We start from the raw sequence: 18339 nt of genomic DNA on the forward strand, positions 1-18339 counted from the left end.
GGGCTGGAAAAGGGAATGAGGGTCTGGAAGAAGTGAAGACCCCTTAGCTCTGAGTTTTTTCAGCTAACCCAGAAAAAAATTAGGGGAACAAGGGGTACCCCACAGGGACAAGGTCGGAGGTCCTCTGACCCCGCCCCTTCATTCCCGCCCATCCTCGCCCTGCCCCGCTCCGCCCCGTTCCACAGCTCACCCCCGCCCCCACAGAAAAAAAAAAAACAAACCGGTAACCTCTACCCGGCCACTTTCAATTGGCCGTGCACATGAGCGAAATCCACAGAGACCAATGAACGGCGGCCACGGCGTGGCGAGCCCTTCCGGCCCGCCTCCGCGCGCCGGCGCACCGCCCGCTAGAAGCAGAGGGCGGGACGTGGGCGCGGCAGAGCCGAGGCGGCGGCGGCTCGGGCAGAATGCGGGTGATCAGCATGGCTCGACTAGTGCTCGGTAAGTGCGGGCCTGCAGTAAGAAGCCGGGCGGAGGTGGCCTGAGGGGCCAGGGCCGGGAAGCAGACTCGAGTGGAGGAGCGGGATGCCGGACCAGCTTAGGGACTTGGCGGCGAGCTAGGTGGAAGAGGCCAGGTCCGGCCCTCTAGAGGAGGCCCCGGGGAGTCGGAGACTTGCAGCCTCTGCTCCCCTCGAGTGCGCTCCGCCACCGTTCCAGCTCAGCCTTCACTTTTAGGGCGAATAGCAGAGGCCGGTCCTGAAGGTGTCTTAGAAGTGGGCAGTGCCCTCTGAGGGAGGCCTCACATCTCCTGAGCACTTCAGATGCTATTGAACGTCCACCCAGTTGTCCAGAATGATGTTTAGCGATTCGGTGGGCGAATTTGAGGATCCCTTTATTTCCCGGCTTGCCTCACAAGTGGGCCTATAGTTTCTGACATTAGTTAACTCAGCCGATCCTGGCTAAAAAGTAGGAGAGGGAGGTGGTCCCTTCACTCCTCCTCCCTCCGTTTACTAGTTGAGACCCGCAGCATATTTTCTCACCTCTCTGCCAGTTTTTTTTCAACCGTGTTCACCCCGTGACCTGTAGTACATATTTAAAGAGAGTAAGCAAGAAAAATACTACTTTCTGGGTTACTGTAGAGAGCAGATGAGAGGGAAAGGTTTAATCTTTAGTTTTCAAATGAGTGGCTATGAAAGAGTGATTCTATCAATTAACTCATTATTTTAATAAGGTAGGGAGCTTTTTTTTTGGCCACCCTGCTGTGGCCGGGTGCCAGGCAGAAATGTTACTGGTGTGAATTTATAACACCCTTAACTGCTACAGAGATTGAATGGGAAGCCACAGATGGCAAAACCATCTGCACGCATAGATTGTGGACCCTGGGAGTTCTTTTTTTTCCCCCAGTAGTGCTCATTATCAATGTGTAGAGTGGCCATGTGAATTTTAGAAGCAGGATTTGATGGGTCAGCATTGACCTATTCAGCCATAATAAATCACTCACCCCCTGGGGATGGGGGTGGGATTGTTCCTTGGGGAGCAAGTGCAAAGAGCAGTGTATTTGAGTCTTCCTAACCCTGTTAAGTCATCTTAGAGCCATCGCTTGGTAGACTTAGGCAGACTGGGTGGTTCTGCTTCTCTTGGCCATTAGGGCAGCAGGAGAGCATGCATGGTCTCTGCAGGCATCCACAGGGATGGAGGGAGGCTCCATGCCTCAGGAAGGCCTCTCTCTTCCCTGGACAATTGTTTTCCTAGATATTGTGGTAAGTGTAGACATCCTACACTTTTCCTAGTTCTCTCAAGAGCTTCCCTTAACAGATGGCTACCCAATAAAAACACTCTGTCAAAGGTCTAAGATGCAAACACCTTAAAAGTTAGGATGGCCATCAGTCAGGTAGGTTGCACAAAGTTACATGGGAGGTGCTAGTCCATAATGACTTTACTTACAAAGTCTCCATAACTTTTTACCCACCTTTGAATCTTCATAAGACTCAAGTGTATTGAGCAAGTATGAATTCGTAACAGTTTCATAAACCAGAGGAACCTACTGGGTGTAGTAGCACATGTCTTTAATCCCAGCACTCCAGAGACAATCTCTGTTATTCCTTTTACTGAGCAGCACCACCCAATAGAAATACAAGGCAAACTCTGCAATGTCCTAAGTTTTGTAGGAGCCACAAATAAAAAGGCAAAGCAGAACAGATAACAGTGCTTTGAATTAAGCTTACATAGAAACTGCATTTATGATGGCAACTCCATTGGATTATATCCCCCAAATGATAAGCTAGCTGTCCCTCTTTGTGGCTTTGACACAGTGGTGCGAGTCTCCATGCTTCTTTGCACACATCCTTTCTTTAAGCCACACTCGTGTACTTAACCATCATGATTTCAGGGCATAATTGGTATGAAAATATTAATAAAATTGTTTTTGTTTTTCTTCAAGTCTTTGGAACCAATATGAGTCCTTACCATTGGAGAAGCTCTCGGTTTGGGGTGGCCACATGTGGCCAGTGGCTCTCATGAGGGAGAGTAGTTTGAGGGGACAGCCCCACTGGCTGAGCCAGCATCTAAACATACTCATCCTGTCCCACCTAGTGAAGTAGATGGAAGCCTTGCCGAGCTCCTGACTCGGAGCTGTTTGCTCAGATCCTCCGTGTCCTCAGCCTCTCCCACTGTGCATACATATCCACACAACCACTCGCATCTCTAGGAGATGCTCCCTCCACCCCACACAGCTCATGCTCTTCCCAGTCTTCATAATGAAACTCATTTAAGCAGTTGTCTGTTCTCTAGACTTATTCCCTCCACTTCTCCAATCCTCTGCCCTCGGCTCCTGGCTATTTTCACTATCACATTAGCTCAGGTGCTCACAGACAACGTTGCCATTAAATGCCGTGGCAGCTTCGGCCTTCCCTGCTTTGCCTTCTGGGTATAAGCTAGGTGTTCAATTCAAATGCAGCATACTTCTTAGACGTTTGTAGTAGCATATGCTCACTGTACAGAATGGTAGATTTCCTTGTGACATTTTCATACATGTACATGGTGTACTTTGACTATATTTACTACACACAACTCGTTACCCATTGTCTCTCTGGTCCCATTTCCCTTTCTCAGTAGTTCCCTTCTGTTACGTCTTTGTATTTGTATGTAATGTGGGTGGGCGTATATGGCATATTCTCTGAGTGTAGAGCTGTATACACCCATGCCTGAACCTGCAGAGACCAAAGGGGCATGCTGAGTGCCTTCCTCTATCTACCTTATTCCCTCGAGAGAGGGTCTGTAACTGAACTAAAAGCTCACCTTTCAACTCTGTTGGTTGGCCAGCAGACTTTCATGATCCTCCCACCTCTGCCTCTCTCCTCCTCCACAGTGGTATTACAGACATACAAGCCATGCTCAGCTCTACGTGGACACTAAGGATACATGGATGCTAATGCTTGCCTAGCAAGTGCTCTTACTCACTGAGCCATCAACCCGGCTTTCACATCTTTAAAACAAAAGGGGGGGGGGAGTGGTTTCCATCAGATACAGTGTTCTTGACTAATGTATCTGTTTACTCATGCCAAGACATACTGAATCAACATCTTGGAAACAAGTTAGAGAGTTGCTCTGCCACTTGATGTATTTGCATTGAGTATACATAGGCATTTTCTTCCTGTGTTTGCTTATTTAAAAACAGGATGATGCCTAGATTCTAGCTAGCTGCGAAGAACCAAGTGATTTCACTTGGAACTAGAAGCAGCAACTGCCGTGGTCTTGAGCTCCATGCCCATCATGCTCAGCACTGCAATGGGAAGAACAGAAGAGCGGGAGGCAGGGCTGGCCATCCTTCTGTGCGGGCTTTGGTTGGGGAGATCCCTGTGCTGTGGACTGTGCCATCACTGCTGCCTTTCTGTCATTTGTCCAGGTCTGGTGAGCTGTACCTTCTTTCTAGCGGTCAGTGCTCTCTATTCCTCCAGTGATGATGTCATCGAGTTAACGCCATCAAATTTCAACAGAGAAGTTATTCAGAGTGATAGTCTGTGGCTTGTAGAATTTTATGCACCATGGTACGTATTATAAAATAGTTACGCTTTTTAAAGACTTATTTTGTTTTGAGACAGGATCACTAACTGTGGCTGACCTGGAACTCACTCTGTAGACCAGGCTGGCCTTGAACTTGCTGAGATCTGCCTATCTCTGCCTCCAGAGTGCTAGGATTGAAGGTGTGCACTACCAGTCCTGCACATGAGTGCAGGTGTTCTGTGTAGTCTAGGTTGGTCTGGAACTCCACTATGTATCCCAGGCTGGCCTAGAACTTACTACATGTTCCTGAGAACTGAGATTACAGGTCTATACCACTATATCCAAGTAGTGAGGAAACAGAGAATAGGAGACAGCCCTGCACATGCCAGGTCTCTTGGAAGCCATGGAGACTGAGTCAGTTGTGGGTGGTCTGGGAAGGGGTCTGAGTGGGTAAGGTGCTGCCGTGCTTGGTGGCCTGATTTTACTCCTTGGGACCCACTTGGTGGAAGGAGACCTGGGGCTTTCTGCATACACAGTCTGTAAACATACAATGTTTCCATGCATAGTAAACTGTTGCATTATTTACTAGTTAAAGCACTTGATGAAATGATGAGTGGAAACTATGAAATGCTCAGGGTTGTAGTTGTAAAGGAACAGACTGTAAGACCCCTGAGAGAAGTTAGTCTGTAAACTGCATGCCTCTGAAAATGAGGTAACACAGGGGCTTGGATTCCCAAAAGTGAACAGCATCTTGTAAGCTTTGGAAAGTGATGTTCTTAGTTACTTTTTTATTGCTGTGGTAAAACACCATGACCAACCAGCTTTTAAAATAAGGAATTTGTGTAGACTTATAGCTCCAGAGGGTTAGAGGCAGCACAGAAAAGGCATGGTACTAGAGCAACAGAGAGCCAACTAGAGATGGTCTAAACTTTCAAAGCCTGCCCCAGTGATACACTTCCTCAAGGCTGCACCTCCTAAGCCTGTCCAAACAGCGTCACCTACTGTGAACGGAGTATTTTAGTGCCAGAAACTAGGGGAGGAGTATCTCATTAGAACCACCACAGCATATGACATGGATTTTGTTTAATTTCAAGGCAGGTTCTTACCAGGTTGCCTAGGCTGGCCTTGAACTCACTTCCAAATCTCGGGGAACCCTTGAACTTGTTCCTTTCCCTCAACCTCCCAAATTGCTGGCATCACAGACCTGTGCTACATGACCTGGGCTCACATGAAAATCTTACCAGTGAATTGTGAAGTCCTGAGTGGGTGTATTTTTTTTTTTCTTTTTTCTTTTTTTCAGAGCTGGGGACCGAACCCAAGGCCTTGTGCTCGCTAGGCAAGCGCTCTACCGCTGAGCTAAATCCCCAACCCCGAGTGGGTGTATTTTGGGATGTGCCTGTTGAAGGTTCTGTGGTGGTTTCTAAAATAGCTCTAGAAACTTAGCAGTGCCTCCCAGCAGATTATTTAAGGGCCAGCGTAGAAAGTGGAGGTGTGGTGTCAGACATTCATGCCAACATATTGCAAATTTGGCTCTTTTTTTAATGCTTTGACTATCTTATAAAGGTACTTAGGCTTTTAAATCCAGTTGTTGGTTTCCGTGGTAGCCATCTATATTAGTACAGGCAGATAACTACTTGTATAGGCTGTTGATAGTTGGCTCTATGAGATGTTTTTCACATTCAGCTTCTTATCCCTCATGTTGTGGGTAGTTGATTTGTTTCTGAGAGCTGCAGTGCAGTTTTCCTGGGAAACTTTACCTGATGGTATGATTTTGAAGGTTCTGGGTGTGGTGGGTAATGATTATGCTGGCAGTTTATGCATAGTATTCTAAGTAAGAAATGTCTAGTTAGAACAGTCACTTCAGCCTTTTTATGTTTGCATTCTTATCATCATAGTGCTTCTTTCACAGAGTAAAGGCTTTAGACATTGAGCAGAGCATTAGAGTCAGGCACCGTTAGTTCTAGCTCTCTGGAAGCTGAGGTGGGAGCACTGTAAGTAGTTCCAGGGCTACACAGCAAAGCCTTTTCTTAAAAAAGAATTTAAAAAACAAAGCAAAACACTTGGGAGGTTTAGGCAAGGGAATCAAAAGTTCAGCATCAACCTCGGGACCATATGAGACTCGAAAAAGAAAGAAAGAATGGAGAGACAGCATACATGATAGAGTGCATATTGATCTCCTGTCCAGAATGCCTGGGGCCAAAGGTGTTGGGAGCTTCCCAAATTTTGAAATATTTAGACAGATTTTACCACTGAACAACTGTAATCTAAAATTGAAAGCCCAAAGTGCTCAGAAGGTTTCCTATTTGGTGGTTTTGCTTGATTTCACTCTTTGCAGTGTTAGGAAGAGAACCAAGGCCTTGCTCACACTAGGCCCTGAGCTACATCAGAAATTACAATTTCAGCATGATGGACACTTCACTTGCACTTCTCTTCTAGAGTAACAGATGCCAGTAAGTCTAACACGATGTAGTTCTAAAGTTGTCTGTATGATAATATTAGAATGTCTGCAGCAATTGTTATTGTTTATGATAAGAATAGCTGTGGTTTTTATTCATGGCAGCCATTAAGTAGTAATTTCATCAACTGTGGGATGTTTACATTTATACTAGAAAGAACTCCTACGTTTTCTATTACAACTTAGCAAAAACAGATTCCTTTTTATGTAGTCTTGGCTAAGTAAGCCTTATGGAAATTTGACTTCTGGATTGCAAGTGTCTCACCCAAACAACAAAGCATAAGTAAGCATGTCGAAGCACCAGTTCAGGGGATTGCCCCAAAGTGATCTTACATAGGTCCAGTGATGTCCTTTGCGAAAGTGAAGGTAGAAGAGACTAGTAAAACCTTTTTAGAATATGCACCGTATTGCCTATAGATAAACGATACTGTCTGCATACAGTGGGCATTATACAGCAGTGAGAATGAACAGCACAGTTGCCCATGGCGTCATTGAATAATAGAAGTGAGTTTCTGGCTGTCATATAGTATGCTTAGCCTTGAAGAGGTCCTCCTGCCTCTGCCACTTCAATGCCAGCATGACTGGTGTGCCACCCTGCCTGACGCCTGGCTTACAGTGAGTTCTGTTTGGTAGTTGTTCACAGTCAGTGCCTACAAAACAAAGGCCTTTCCCCTGTGTTCTAATAGGCCTGTCCCAGGTAGTGGACAAGAGATGGACTCTGCTTAATGGTTATGGCTTACTAGAGCTTTTATTAGGTTGATGAAAAGCCAGTGTCCTGTGTCCAGTCATTGGGTACCTTGTACTTGTCTTCCTTGCAGGCTTCCAGCCCAGGGCATCCTCTTGGGAAGACCCTGGCAGCTGTTTTAAGAGCTAAAGGCCAAAACAAAGGGTTTAACTGTCATTGTGTTTGTGTTTTATCTTTAAAGGTGTGGTCATTGCCAAAGGTTAACACCAGAGTGGAAGAAAGCAGCAAGTGCACTGAAAGTGAGTCTCTGAGAGGGTCTCTCTCACCTGTGTGTGTTCAAATTTGGAGGTGGTTTAGTTTACCTTGGGAAGGTAATTTGCATAATCAAAATCCTGAATGCTGGTGGTGTTGCCTGACACCATGCTGGGGAAGGGTGTGGGGCAGATGCTACTGCTCCAGTTGTCTGGCTTTCTCCTCTCTGTATCCAAACTAAATTATGTAGTTATCTTAGCCATGCAGGTTCTGAAGGCTTTGTGCCCTGTCCTCCACAGTTTCTCTCCTGACTAGACTTGCCCTTCTCTCCTAGTTGTCAAGGCCAAAGTCTGCAGGGGTCCTTACAACTGTACTCAGCCCTTCTTTACCTGTATACTTGAATCTGATGAGGTTGTAGTAACAGGAAAAGGAGGTGACCTTTCTGTATTATTTCAGGATGTTGTTAAAGTCGGTGCAGTCAATGCAGATAAACATCAGTCCCTGGGAGGTCAGTATGGTGTCCAGGGATTTCCTACCATCAAGATATTTGGAGCTAACAAAAACAAACCAGAAGATTACCAGGGTAAGGATTCTTCCCACTCCATTCCCCTGTAGGCATTACCTTCTGAAACAGTTAGCCAGGCTCCTGCAGTATCTTAACATTGATTCTGTAATTGCATAGAACTTAGTACCTCCTCCATGTTTTAAGCATTAACTTGTAGGTAAGGTATGTGTGCTTGACTTATTTAGGGTAGTGGAGACCCACACCTTTTTACCTCCCTGCCTTTTTCATTACAGCTGTTTAATATTTGATGAAGATCCGTTTTCCTCCCTTTACTGTAAGGCTAGGGTCTGGCAAAACATGCATGGTTTGTCCCATAATCTGTATGCCTTATGTGCATGTGCAGTTGACTACGAAACTATTATTAGTGTCAAAATCTATTGGCAATAGGTACTCAATTCTCCCTGTTCTAGAGATGCAAATTTATGAATGTCTGTTAGGAGTCACAGAGGCAACCAAGGAGAGTGCTGGCCCTGAACTCTGGGGAATAAATGTTGTTTTAGTCACACTGCTCTTCCTGAAGCATCTCGGGACTGTGGTGGCTGAGTGGTAAGCTGTGCTCAGACATGCAAGGTCCTCCATTTGTCATTAGGTACATCCACACAATGTCTAATCAGAATTGTTGGATTGGAGCAAATTGTGGTCCTAATGAAAGTATTGCATAATCTTTATGGCAGATTTGGGGGCTTGTGGGCTGAGTAAGAGAATCACAGTTAAACACAGGCTGGGGAAGGCTGAAGGTTATGAAATCTGAAGTAAACTCAAGGCAGCAAACTGCCATGACTGCCCTACCTCTCCGTGCTTAGGCCTCTGGTCCACACAGCACTTACTGCTCTGCCTTGCTTCTTTTTTCTGTAAACAGAGTGGTAAAGCCTGCTCCAGGCTACCAGAAGTATAATTAAAATAGTACATGCAGGGCTGGAGAGATGGCTCAGTGGTTAAGAGCACTGACTGCTCTTCCAGAGGTCCTGAGTTCAGTTCCCAGCAACCACATGGTGGCTCACAGCCATTTGTTATGGGATCTGATGCCCTCTTCTGGTGCGTCTGAAGACAGTGACAGTGTAGTCACATACATAAGATAAATAAATTAAAAAAATAGTACCTGCCAAGGATGGAAGACTCATACCTGGGAACAGGTACCAGTCTGCTTGGTAAATCTCCATACTTGGGAGGTAGAATCCTTGGAGATAATGCTTTGGGTGCATCATTTCTTCTAGATGCCCAAACTGCAAAGAGCGTGAAATAATGAAATGTTGTTTTCCAGAGTAAACATCCTGTCTTTTTTCTTTGGGGTGATAATTGGTTATAGTTTTGCCGTTTGACAAAAATAGAATGCTTAGAGCATTCTTCTACTGCCATATTTACTTGTAAATGAGGTTGTTTTGTTGCTTGTATTCATTGGTGGCGTTTATGGACTTCAGTGCTCACATGAAGGTCATAGGACCAGTTTCAAGAGTTCTCACCTATCATGCAGGTCTCAGAAATTAAACTCAGCTTGTCAGACTTGGTGCCAAGCACCTTTACCTGCTGAGCCATCTCATCTGCCCTTGATAAGGTGTTTGGGACCTGGCTGTACCTGGAGCTTTGTGGATTTGCAAGGTTGCTTTTGCGCAGAACAGCAGGGCTGAGTGGCAGCAGGAGGTAGTGTGTCCTCAAAGCTGGAGAGTACTTGCATGCATGTGGCCCGTTATAGGAAAATCAGGTCTATACTAGTGCACAGTGGGAAACCCTCTTTCCCTAGATGAGCTCTGCTTCGGTATATTCTGTACAAAAGGTGGGACAAGGACTGGCTGGGACATAGAGCTGTGCAGTCAGAGTGCAAGACTGCTCTCATACTGGCCCTTCAGTTAGCTGAGCACTTCCTGTGAGTGCTTCCTCTGTACACTTGGTATAAGACTCCTAGTAGATGCCTGACCACAGAAAGTCTGTGTAGACTTTTCCTATCCATAAATTAGGCAGTAGGAGATTAACAGCAATAACAGTAAAATAGAGCAATAAAAGTCAGTGACTGGTCTCACTTGAAACCATAGACAAACCATATTCTTGGACTGTGGTTAAGTAAACCATAGAAGATGGGAACTGTGGATCAGGGTGGCTCCTGTAGTGTTTTCCTTCTAATGTGATGTTGGAAAATCCATTAGACCTGGGCCTTTGAAGATGGCTTCAAGGCATGCATTGCCCTTGCTCCTCTGGGCCAGTTAGCAGCCCTGGGGTCTTTACCAGCCCTGGGGTCTTACATCTGTAGTTTTGGGCAGACTTCCATACTTACTGCATTCTTGTATGGTTGAGGTTTGGTTTGGTTTGGTTTCTTTTTTTTGTTTTTCGGGTTTTGTTTTGGTTTTGGTTTTTTGTTTGTTGTTGTTGTTGTTGTTGTTGTTGTTGTTGTTGTTTTTGAGTTAGGGTTCCATGTAGCCCTAGCTACTTACTGAGTTTTAATGAGGTTGTCACTTAGGATTGAGTTGCTCTTAACAGCCAGCTAAACTGGAAGCAAAAAAGAAGAGAGGCCTTGAAAGTTTTCTCATGACTTGGCTTCAGAGATGTCTCCTGTTCTACTCTTCCTACACATTTCTGTCTACTCTTCATGTCTTAGAAAAAGGGTTGTTGCCTTCCCCCCGCCATGTATTTGGGAATTTTCCCCATTTTTCTGTCTAGAATCTCAGCTTCTCTTCTGTGTCTGTGCAGTCTGTGCAGTAAACATGACATTTTCTTATTAGAAGATGTTGTTTTCCAGACAGAGAACAGAAAGGTCTCGTTCACGTCAGTAACAGTAAACTAAGGAAAGAGCACGCTGCAGTGAGTGTGTACAACACCTAATTGCCACCAGTTGCCTCTGACAGATGTATAGTTCCGAGTCTTCAAGGCTTCAGAGGGGCGCTCGTGCAGAAGCCAGCCTGAGGTGGCCTGCCTTTACCTCCCCGTCTTTTGCTGTCCCACAGGTGGCAGAACTGGAGAAGCCATTGTAGATGCCGCCCTCAGTGCTTTGCGCCAGCTTGTGAAGGATCGCCTTGGTGGGCGAAGTGGCGGGTACAGTTCTGGAAAGCAGGTAAGGCTGTACAATACCAATTTCAATGTGCCTTGCTTTCTGCCTGGATGTGTGTATATTCCTTATACAAGGTGTCGTGTAACCTAGGCTAGCCTTGGATGACCTGAAACTCCTAATTCTACTTTTACCTCCCACGTTCTAGAATTGCAGGAGTGAACAGTTCCTGTCCAGTTCCCCCTGATATTATAAATTGGTAAACTTTCTATTAAAATATTATTAAGAATGGTTCACCAGATCTCAGAGAAAAAAAAAATCAGCCACCCAGCCTGTTCATTGCCGTCCATACAGTCACAGGGCAATCCCTAGTCAGCCCCAGAACATCTTGCCACAGTCTGATAATGAGGTTCCCAAGCAGGTGTCTGGGCCCTGGGCTGGATTGGAGAGTTGGAACTACAGAGAGTGAAGGTGCTCCAGGCCAACGGCAGCAGGCTCTGAGATCTCGTGACCTTCACAGTCCCAAGAGGAGAGTCACGACTCACTTTCCAGATTGCCTCTGCAGGAGCTCTGGCCTGTCTCTGTAGCAGGGAGTCTGAAACACGTGGGGCATTCTGTAGGATAAAGAGAAAGAGACTCTCCTGTTCTAGGGGTTGCTGTTTTCATGCTTTCGTATAAAGCATGAAGCTTGTCTGTGATGCTGATGCATCCTTAGAAGTGCAGTGTTAAAGTTCTTTATAAAACGGCTCTCCACTCCCTCAAGAGGCCAGAAAAACTAGCTTGGGACAGTTTCAGCACCATCCAGTGGTGACCCTGTTGTCTTGCCCCTGCCAAGGCAGTTAGCCGGGTGACAGACACAGCACAGCAGAGCGGACGGTCCCATAGGTTCAGCTGGAGAAGACTGAGGTCTGAGGGTGTAGGTTCGTGGCAGAGCTTTTGCCTGTCATGTGCACAGCCTGGGGAGGAGGAGAAACATGAGGTGAAGCTATCTCCAGTGACCTGGCCTTGAGACTCGAACACGAGAAAAACAGTTGTGTTCACACAGAATGCTCTGTCGGTGTCTGCATTCATCCCTGCTGTAGGATACTTGAGCTTCCAGAAAATAGCAGATGCAGATCATAGGTTGTATAAATGTAGCGGGAACTGTTTAAGACTGTTATCGAGCCTCCGGTGCAATCATATTGAACAACGATTTCCGTTTGTTGGTGAACAAATAAAAAACGTGCTTACCTTGTGGAATGACTGTTTTGTCTGTACTTGTAGTAGGAGAGGTGTTCATGTTTGTCATGTTGTATGACAGGGCAGAGGTGATAGTTCAAGTAAGAAGGACGTGGTCGAGCTGACGGATGACACCTTTGATAAGAATGTCCTTGACAGTGAAGACGTTTGGATGGTTGAGTTTTATGCTCCATGGTGTGGACACTGCAAAAAGTAAGTGCCTTCTACCGAGTAGTATGGTCACTCACGGCCCTGCCCACGGTGTGGCTGTGGAGCTCTCCAGTAAGAGCTGCACTGTTCCAGATACGGCCAGGAGACTGGCTCGTGTCCAGACTTGGTATGAAGAGCATACTTGGGATAGCATCATCCCTTTGGTGAAGCTACCATGATGTGTTTGATTTGTGACATAAAACATGGATTAGGCTGTGCAGCTCAGGATAAGGACCTTGCTATGAGTTCACTATCTCTACAGCTTGGAGCCAGAATGGGCTGCTGCAGCCACAGAGGTAAAGGAGCAAACGAAGGGAAAGGTGAAATTGGCAGCCGTAGATGCCACCGTGAATCAGGTTCTGGCCAGCCGGTATGGGGTGAGTGTGTCTACAGCTCATTTACTTTGAGAAATACTCAAGATTTTCAACAGCTACTTGGCTCCTAGCCTCTCTTCAGATTAGGCAGGGAGATGTTCAACTGTTTTGTGAGGAAGTTGTGTCCCTCCCTGTCAAGTCGAGAACCCAGAACTTGTGAGTTCATTCGCCAGCACTCACTTGGCATTCGACGCCCTAGATTTGACAGATTCACTCACAAGGCTCTGAAAAGTTGGTCCTCTTGCTCTGGAGTACACACACTGTATCATTAAACACGCAGAGCCTGAACAGGGTTCGCCTGAATACCACAGTTAGTAAACCTCTGACTGCTTCCAGCTGCGATCCCCCCCATTTTTGGTGATATAAGCCATGTCTGACATGGTGGGCAAAGTGATCTACCGCAGAGCTATGGTCCCTATTCCCACATACTTGTTTTTGAGGGAGGGTTTCATTGAGTTGCTCAGAGTGGCCTCCAACATGTGGCCCTTGCTTTAGCTTCCCAAGTAGCTGGAATTACAGATGTCATGTTGCTTGGCTGGAGCATACTTTTGTAATAGTGAAATATCTATGAAGTGGTTTTAGAAAGCATAAAGATTGTGGGGTTTGGGTTGCTTTTTTTTTTTTTTTTTAAGTTTTCATTTAAATACTCTAATTGTTGAACTTTGATAGATTAAAGGATTCCCTACAATCAAGATATTTCAGAAAGGCGAGTCTCCTGTGGACTATGATGGTGGACGGACGAGATCTGACATAGTGTCAAGGGCCCTGGATTTGTTCTCTGATAATGCGCCACCCCCAGAGCTGCTCGAGGTAGAGCATTTTCCTTCCCCCGAGCAGTGAGGACGCTTTGGTCAGCTGACTGCAGCCACTGCAGCACTGAACCCCTTGCTCAAAGGAACTCTTCACTTTTTAGACAGTTTGACTGTGTAGCCCAGGCTAGCCTTGAATCACAGCAATCTTCCTGCTTCTGTCCCACAAGGCCTAAGATTATCAGCATGTACCCCCAGTAATTGACTCCTTTCCTCCTTTTTTAATTGACTCCTTTTCATAACTTTCTGGCATTAAAATACTTAGACTGTGAGCTAAAGCTCACTGAAGCTGCTTAAAAGTAAGTGTGGATTCAGTCATACTTGAGCTGTTGGAGCATGTGGTATGGCCGCCGCTCTGCCCTGGTGTATGCAGATGTTTTCAGTTCTTACAGCAGCACCAAAGGGGGAAAGACTTTTGGAGAAGCAGACAGCCAAGAGCCTCATACTGTGTAAATAGCCGTGCACAGATGTGTGGGCCGTGTGTTCAGCCGTGGCAAGCCAGGCTGCTGGGACAGAGCACTGTAATTACAGAGACTGCTAGGTGGCATAGGAATGAAGTGGCACTGTGTTGTAGCCGGTTCTAGATGGCGTGCCTGTACTAGGAGGCATCATGTGGAAGGAGTCTGAGAGTTGTGTTGTCTTCTGTGCAGATAATCAACGAAGACATAGCCAAGAAGACATGCGAGGAACACCAGCTCTGTGTGGTGGCCGTGCTGCCTCACATCCTGGACACCGGTGAGCACAGGCTTTTTTTCATTGCTGTCACTGCCGGCTGCTTAAAGCTCTTCCTAAGTGAACTCATGTTGTTTCACCTTCAAAATATTTTATTGTAACCCAGGAGCTACAGGTAGAAACTCTTACTTGGAAGTTCTTCTGAAACTGGCTGACAAGTACAAGAAGAAAATGTGGGGGTGAGTTCTGAGGCCCAGCTCACCCCTGAGAATGGGGCAGGCCTCGTGACTGCTGTGAGTGCTGCTGTAGCTTGTGCCTGAGTCTATCTGCTTGTTGCTCACCAGTCCTGAGCCTCGGGGTGCGCACAGTAACTAAGTTCAGGTGACACGGGAAGGAAGATGCAAGTGGACACTCTCGTGGGATCCGAGCACTCCCCATGCAACACTCCTTTCTAAAGGTTAAAATGTATTTTAGTCTAGTACAAAAAGCATCCTTACCCTAAAGCCAGTCTGCTTTCCCAGGTGGCTGTGGACGGAAGCTGGAGCCCAGTATGAGCTGGAGAACGCACTAGGGATCGGAGGGTTTGGGTACCCTGCCATGGCAGCCATCAATGCCCGCAAGATGAAGTTTGCTCTTCTCAAAGGCTCTTTCAGTGAACAAGGCATCAATGAGTTTCTCAGGTAATTTTTTTCAGTTGTTTATTGTTTTATCTGTTGGGCTTTGTTGGTTTTCATTGTCATGTGTAAGCCAGGGAGGACGTTTATAAAATTGAGCTTTTAAATCTTCCCTGTGGCAGTTGTTCATGTGCATGGTGAGGCTGTTTGTCCTATTGCACATTATCCCGGCCTCACTGGAACTCTCACAAAGCCTTAGACATGCTCAGGGCAGCCATGTCTCGCCCATTCCCACCCTCACCATGTACTTGGTATTTGTATGTGATCCCCTGGTGTGGGCTAACATGATGGATTCTTTAATTCAAAGCCAGTTTGCAGAGCTAGCTCTCCAGTCTGCCCTCTTCACCTCTTCCTCAGACTCACCCCATCAGTTCTTGGGCAAATACAAGGCACAGCATTGCCCTAAGAGATTGGGTTTCCCTGTCCCTGCTTTCTTCCTTGTTCATTTCTCGGCCGCCATGGGGAAGATGCCTGGCATAGAGGATACTTGAGAGCTCTGAACTTCTGTCTGACAGAGAAGGTTAGGGCTGCCTCTGTGCATAAACACACTGTCCCATGGTGTGCCGGACCAGGGGCCACACTGAGCATAAACACACTGTCTGTCCCATAGTGTGCCAGACCAGGGGCCACGCTGAGGTCTTTTTAAGACCCCACACTGTGATTATCAACACTGAGGGATGTTGCATTAAGAACTTTCCTGTAAGCCCTCTAACATCAGTAAAACATGAAATGAGAGTGTATACTTTCCTCAAACATGGTAATAAATGAACCCAAGTTAATGTTTTAAGGTTTCGATTGCTTGTCTGTTTTTGTGTGGTCTTTGTTTTGTTTTGTTAGCTGTCTTCAGACACACCAGAAGAGGGCATCAGATCTCATTACAGATGGTTGTGAGCCACCATGTGGTTGCTGGGAATTGATCCTCTGGAAGAGCAGAGAGTGCTCTTAACCACTGAGCCATCTCTCCAGCTCCTAGTTTTGCTTTTTGTTGTTGGTGGTGGTGGTGGAGTTTCTGCAAACAGAATAATCTCACTTGAATTTTTTGTCCTTGGCAGTTGATGCCACCTCAATTCTTGGCTTCCTTTCTTGCTGTCACCTTGTACTTTTGTGGGTTAGACAGACTGTGTATTCTGATAGTATTTTTGGTTTTCTAGTAGCCAGATTATAAGTTTTTTATGGATAGACTTTTGGGTCTCACTGCTAAGCTGCTTTGTGCACCAACATTCTCCTAGCACCAGGCTAGGTTGGTTAAAACCATTCACCTCACTGGAGATGCGCTCTTCCAGCACTTGGGCTGACAGACAAGGGTCATGGGCAGCCTTTCCAAGGATGAGCTTGGATAACATGTTCTCTTACGATGCACTTTCACAGTGCAGGGGTTTGGCTCTAACTTAGCAGCAGTGCTTTCTTTATCAGTGAGAGGCCTGAGACGTCGCTCCTGACTGATGTTACCAGTGGTTGAAAAGGCTCTTCAGGAGGTTATACTACAGCAAGGGGCAGTGCCTCCATGTCTCCATTCCTCTGTTCTTTAAAGATGCATTTCCTTTTGACAGCTTGCTCATTCATTGTTTACATCTAAATGCGTGTTTGGTATTTCTTCCCAAGGGAACTGTCTTTCGGGCGTGGCTCCACAGCACCCGTAGGGGGTGGTTCCTTCCCTAACATCACTCCCAGGGAGCCCTGGGATGGCAAGGATGGCGAGGTGAGTGGCTTCGAGGGGCTTTCTCCCCAGTTTGTGCATCTCTGGCAACCAAGTCCCCATCAGGCTCCTCCTGTCCTGCCTGGGGCATTGTCAGCATGCGTTTTACCTTTCCTTTAGAGAAAGAGTGTTCTACTAAGACCACAATTTACAACTAGAGAGGGGGCCTAGCACTAAAGAACCCTGGATACTGTTTCAATAGGACCAGGATTCAAGTCCCAGCACCCACGTAATGGCTTACAACGCTGTGTGACTTCAGACCTGGCAGGGACCCAGTGTGCTCTTCCAGCCTTCTAGGGCATCGAATGCACGTGGCGCACACACATACATGCAGGCAAGACACATACATTTTTAAGAAATCACAATTTAAAGGTCAAGTGAGCTTGGCTCTATGTCTATAATTGCACATATGCCACTTGAGGCTGAGGCAGGAGGATTGCCATGAGTTTGAGACCAGACTAGACTGAGCTAAAGAATGAAGCCCTGTTTTAAACAGAAAGCCTAGCTAGGTGAGGTACAGTCAGCTGTGGGAGTCGGGTGGTTGGATCTCTGGATTTCCATGGGGTTAGAGTTTGGTGCAAGAGCCAGGCTGGAATGTGGAACCCCTCTGGAATTTGCTTTTCTATTGAAACCTTTAGTCGTCTGAGGCTTTAACAGTCGTTCTGTGTCCTAGCTTCCTGTGGAGGACGACATTGACCTCAGTGATGTGGAGCTCGATGACCTAGAGAAGGACGAGTTGTGAGGGCCACAGCCCGGCCTTCAAATGTCTTTCCTTGGGAATGAGCAGTTTTCCAGCAGGAAGTTCTTCCGGTCAGCTGTCTGCGCTGGCCTTTCCGAGCAGTACTCGCCGGCCACTGGAAACTGCCAACAGTGAACCTCAGCGTCTCAAGAAAACACTGAAGAATTCTATGAATTGTAGCAGTGAATTGGATTGTATTCTCTGGCATATTTTGAAGAAAATTGGGCTATTGAAACATTTTTCCCTCCTGACTGCTGCTTGAATGTTCTTGGAAGCTGTTTCGTATGTATAGGGTTTTTAAAATGTGATTCCTTTGTTTGAATATTAATGGCTTTTTCCATTAAAGAATAAAATGATATTTTGGACAATGCTGATAAATGTATGGAATTAGTAGCACATCATAAAACCAGAGTCTGAGGTTTAGGCTGAAGACTACTAGCCCTGTGCCCTGACGGCTTACATCCCCACCTCCCTGTAGAAATGTCTCTTAAGTGGAAAACCAGACCTTTTGGCAAGGATGTGGTTCTGTGTAGGAAACTTAGTACCAAGTGAGAACAGCATTTTATGCCCCAAAGTCTGTCTTCAGTGTCACTGGTGACTGTTAGGCTCGGGTTTTCAGTGTGTTCTCATTATCTCCCATTAAAAACCCTAGTGGGCTGCCAAGTTATAAAGCACTTGAAAGTCTGGAGTTAACATTAGAACACAAGACTCAGGACTGAGTACTTTATTGTATCTTAAAAAAATAAATACACTCTAACTAATATCTGTGAGTATCTTCTGAGTCAGAATCCGGCAGGACTCAGTTGTCTGACAAGGTCTGAGGCTTGAGTGAAGCAGGCTGGCCAGCTAGTCAAGAAGGCTGAGGTCGATGTGGAAGTACACGTAGGGGAAATAGTCCTGGTTGCTGAGCTGCAGGCCAGGGATCTCCACGGATGCCTGCAGAGCAGCAGCGAAGATGGTTCTTGTTTTTAAGGGAACTCTTTTGGGCTCTGGGCATACAATCTGTCCTGTGCAGTTGCCCTGCCACCACACACATCCCCATGCTTAAAACTGACACCATGCAACCCTGTGGTG

At 46.3% G+C, this 18339-nt stretch overlaps 2 protein-coding genes across 18 annotated transcripts in view; one reads left to right on the top strand and one right to left on the bottom strand.

Moving 5' to 3' along the window:
• Window positions 1–389: 389 nt before the first annotated feature.
• On the top strand, window positions 390–17633 carry Pdia6 (protein disulfide isomerase family A, member 6). The gene is given in 13 exon segments (NM_001004442.1): window positions 390–441; window positions 3845–3986; window positions 7324–7381; window positions 7791–7917; window positions 10833–10939; window positions 12174–12304; window positions 12564–12678; window positions 13345–13485; window positions 14135–14219; window positions 14323–14395; window positions 14678–14836; window positions 16433–16529; window positions 17200–17633. Coding segments are annotated over 13 exon segments (1338 nt in total). The 5' UTR covers window positions 390–407; the 3' UTR covers window positions 17269–17633.
• A 321-nt stretch (window positions 17634–17954) lies between these two features.
• Window positions 17955–18339, bottom strand: part of Atp6v1c2 (ATPase H+ transporting V1 subunit C2) — a 63646-nt gene continuing 63261 nt past the window's right edge. For 16 of the 17 annotated variants that reach the window (XM_063262173.1, XM_063262171.1, XM_039112600.2 and 13 more), the window contains one exon: window positions 17975–18201. In XM_063262173.1, the coding sequence (XP_063118243.1) occupies window positions 18112–18201 (90 nt within the window). In that variant the 3' untranslated portion in view covers window positions 17975–18111. Of the gene's footprint in view, window positions 18202–18339 lie in introns of all 17 variants that reach the window. The other variant, NM_001014199.1, reaches the window with a different exon arrangement.

Source organism: Rattus norvegicus, chromosome 6 (genome assembly GCF_036323735.1).
Source record: "Rattus norvegicus strain BN/NHsdMcwi chromosome 6, GRCr8, whole genome shotgun sequence".
NCBI lineage: Eukaryota > Metazoa > Chordata > Mammalia > Rodentia > Muridae > Rattus > Rattus norvegicus.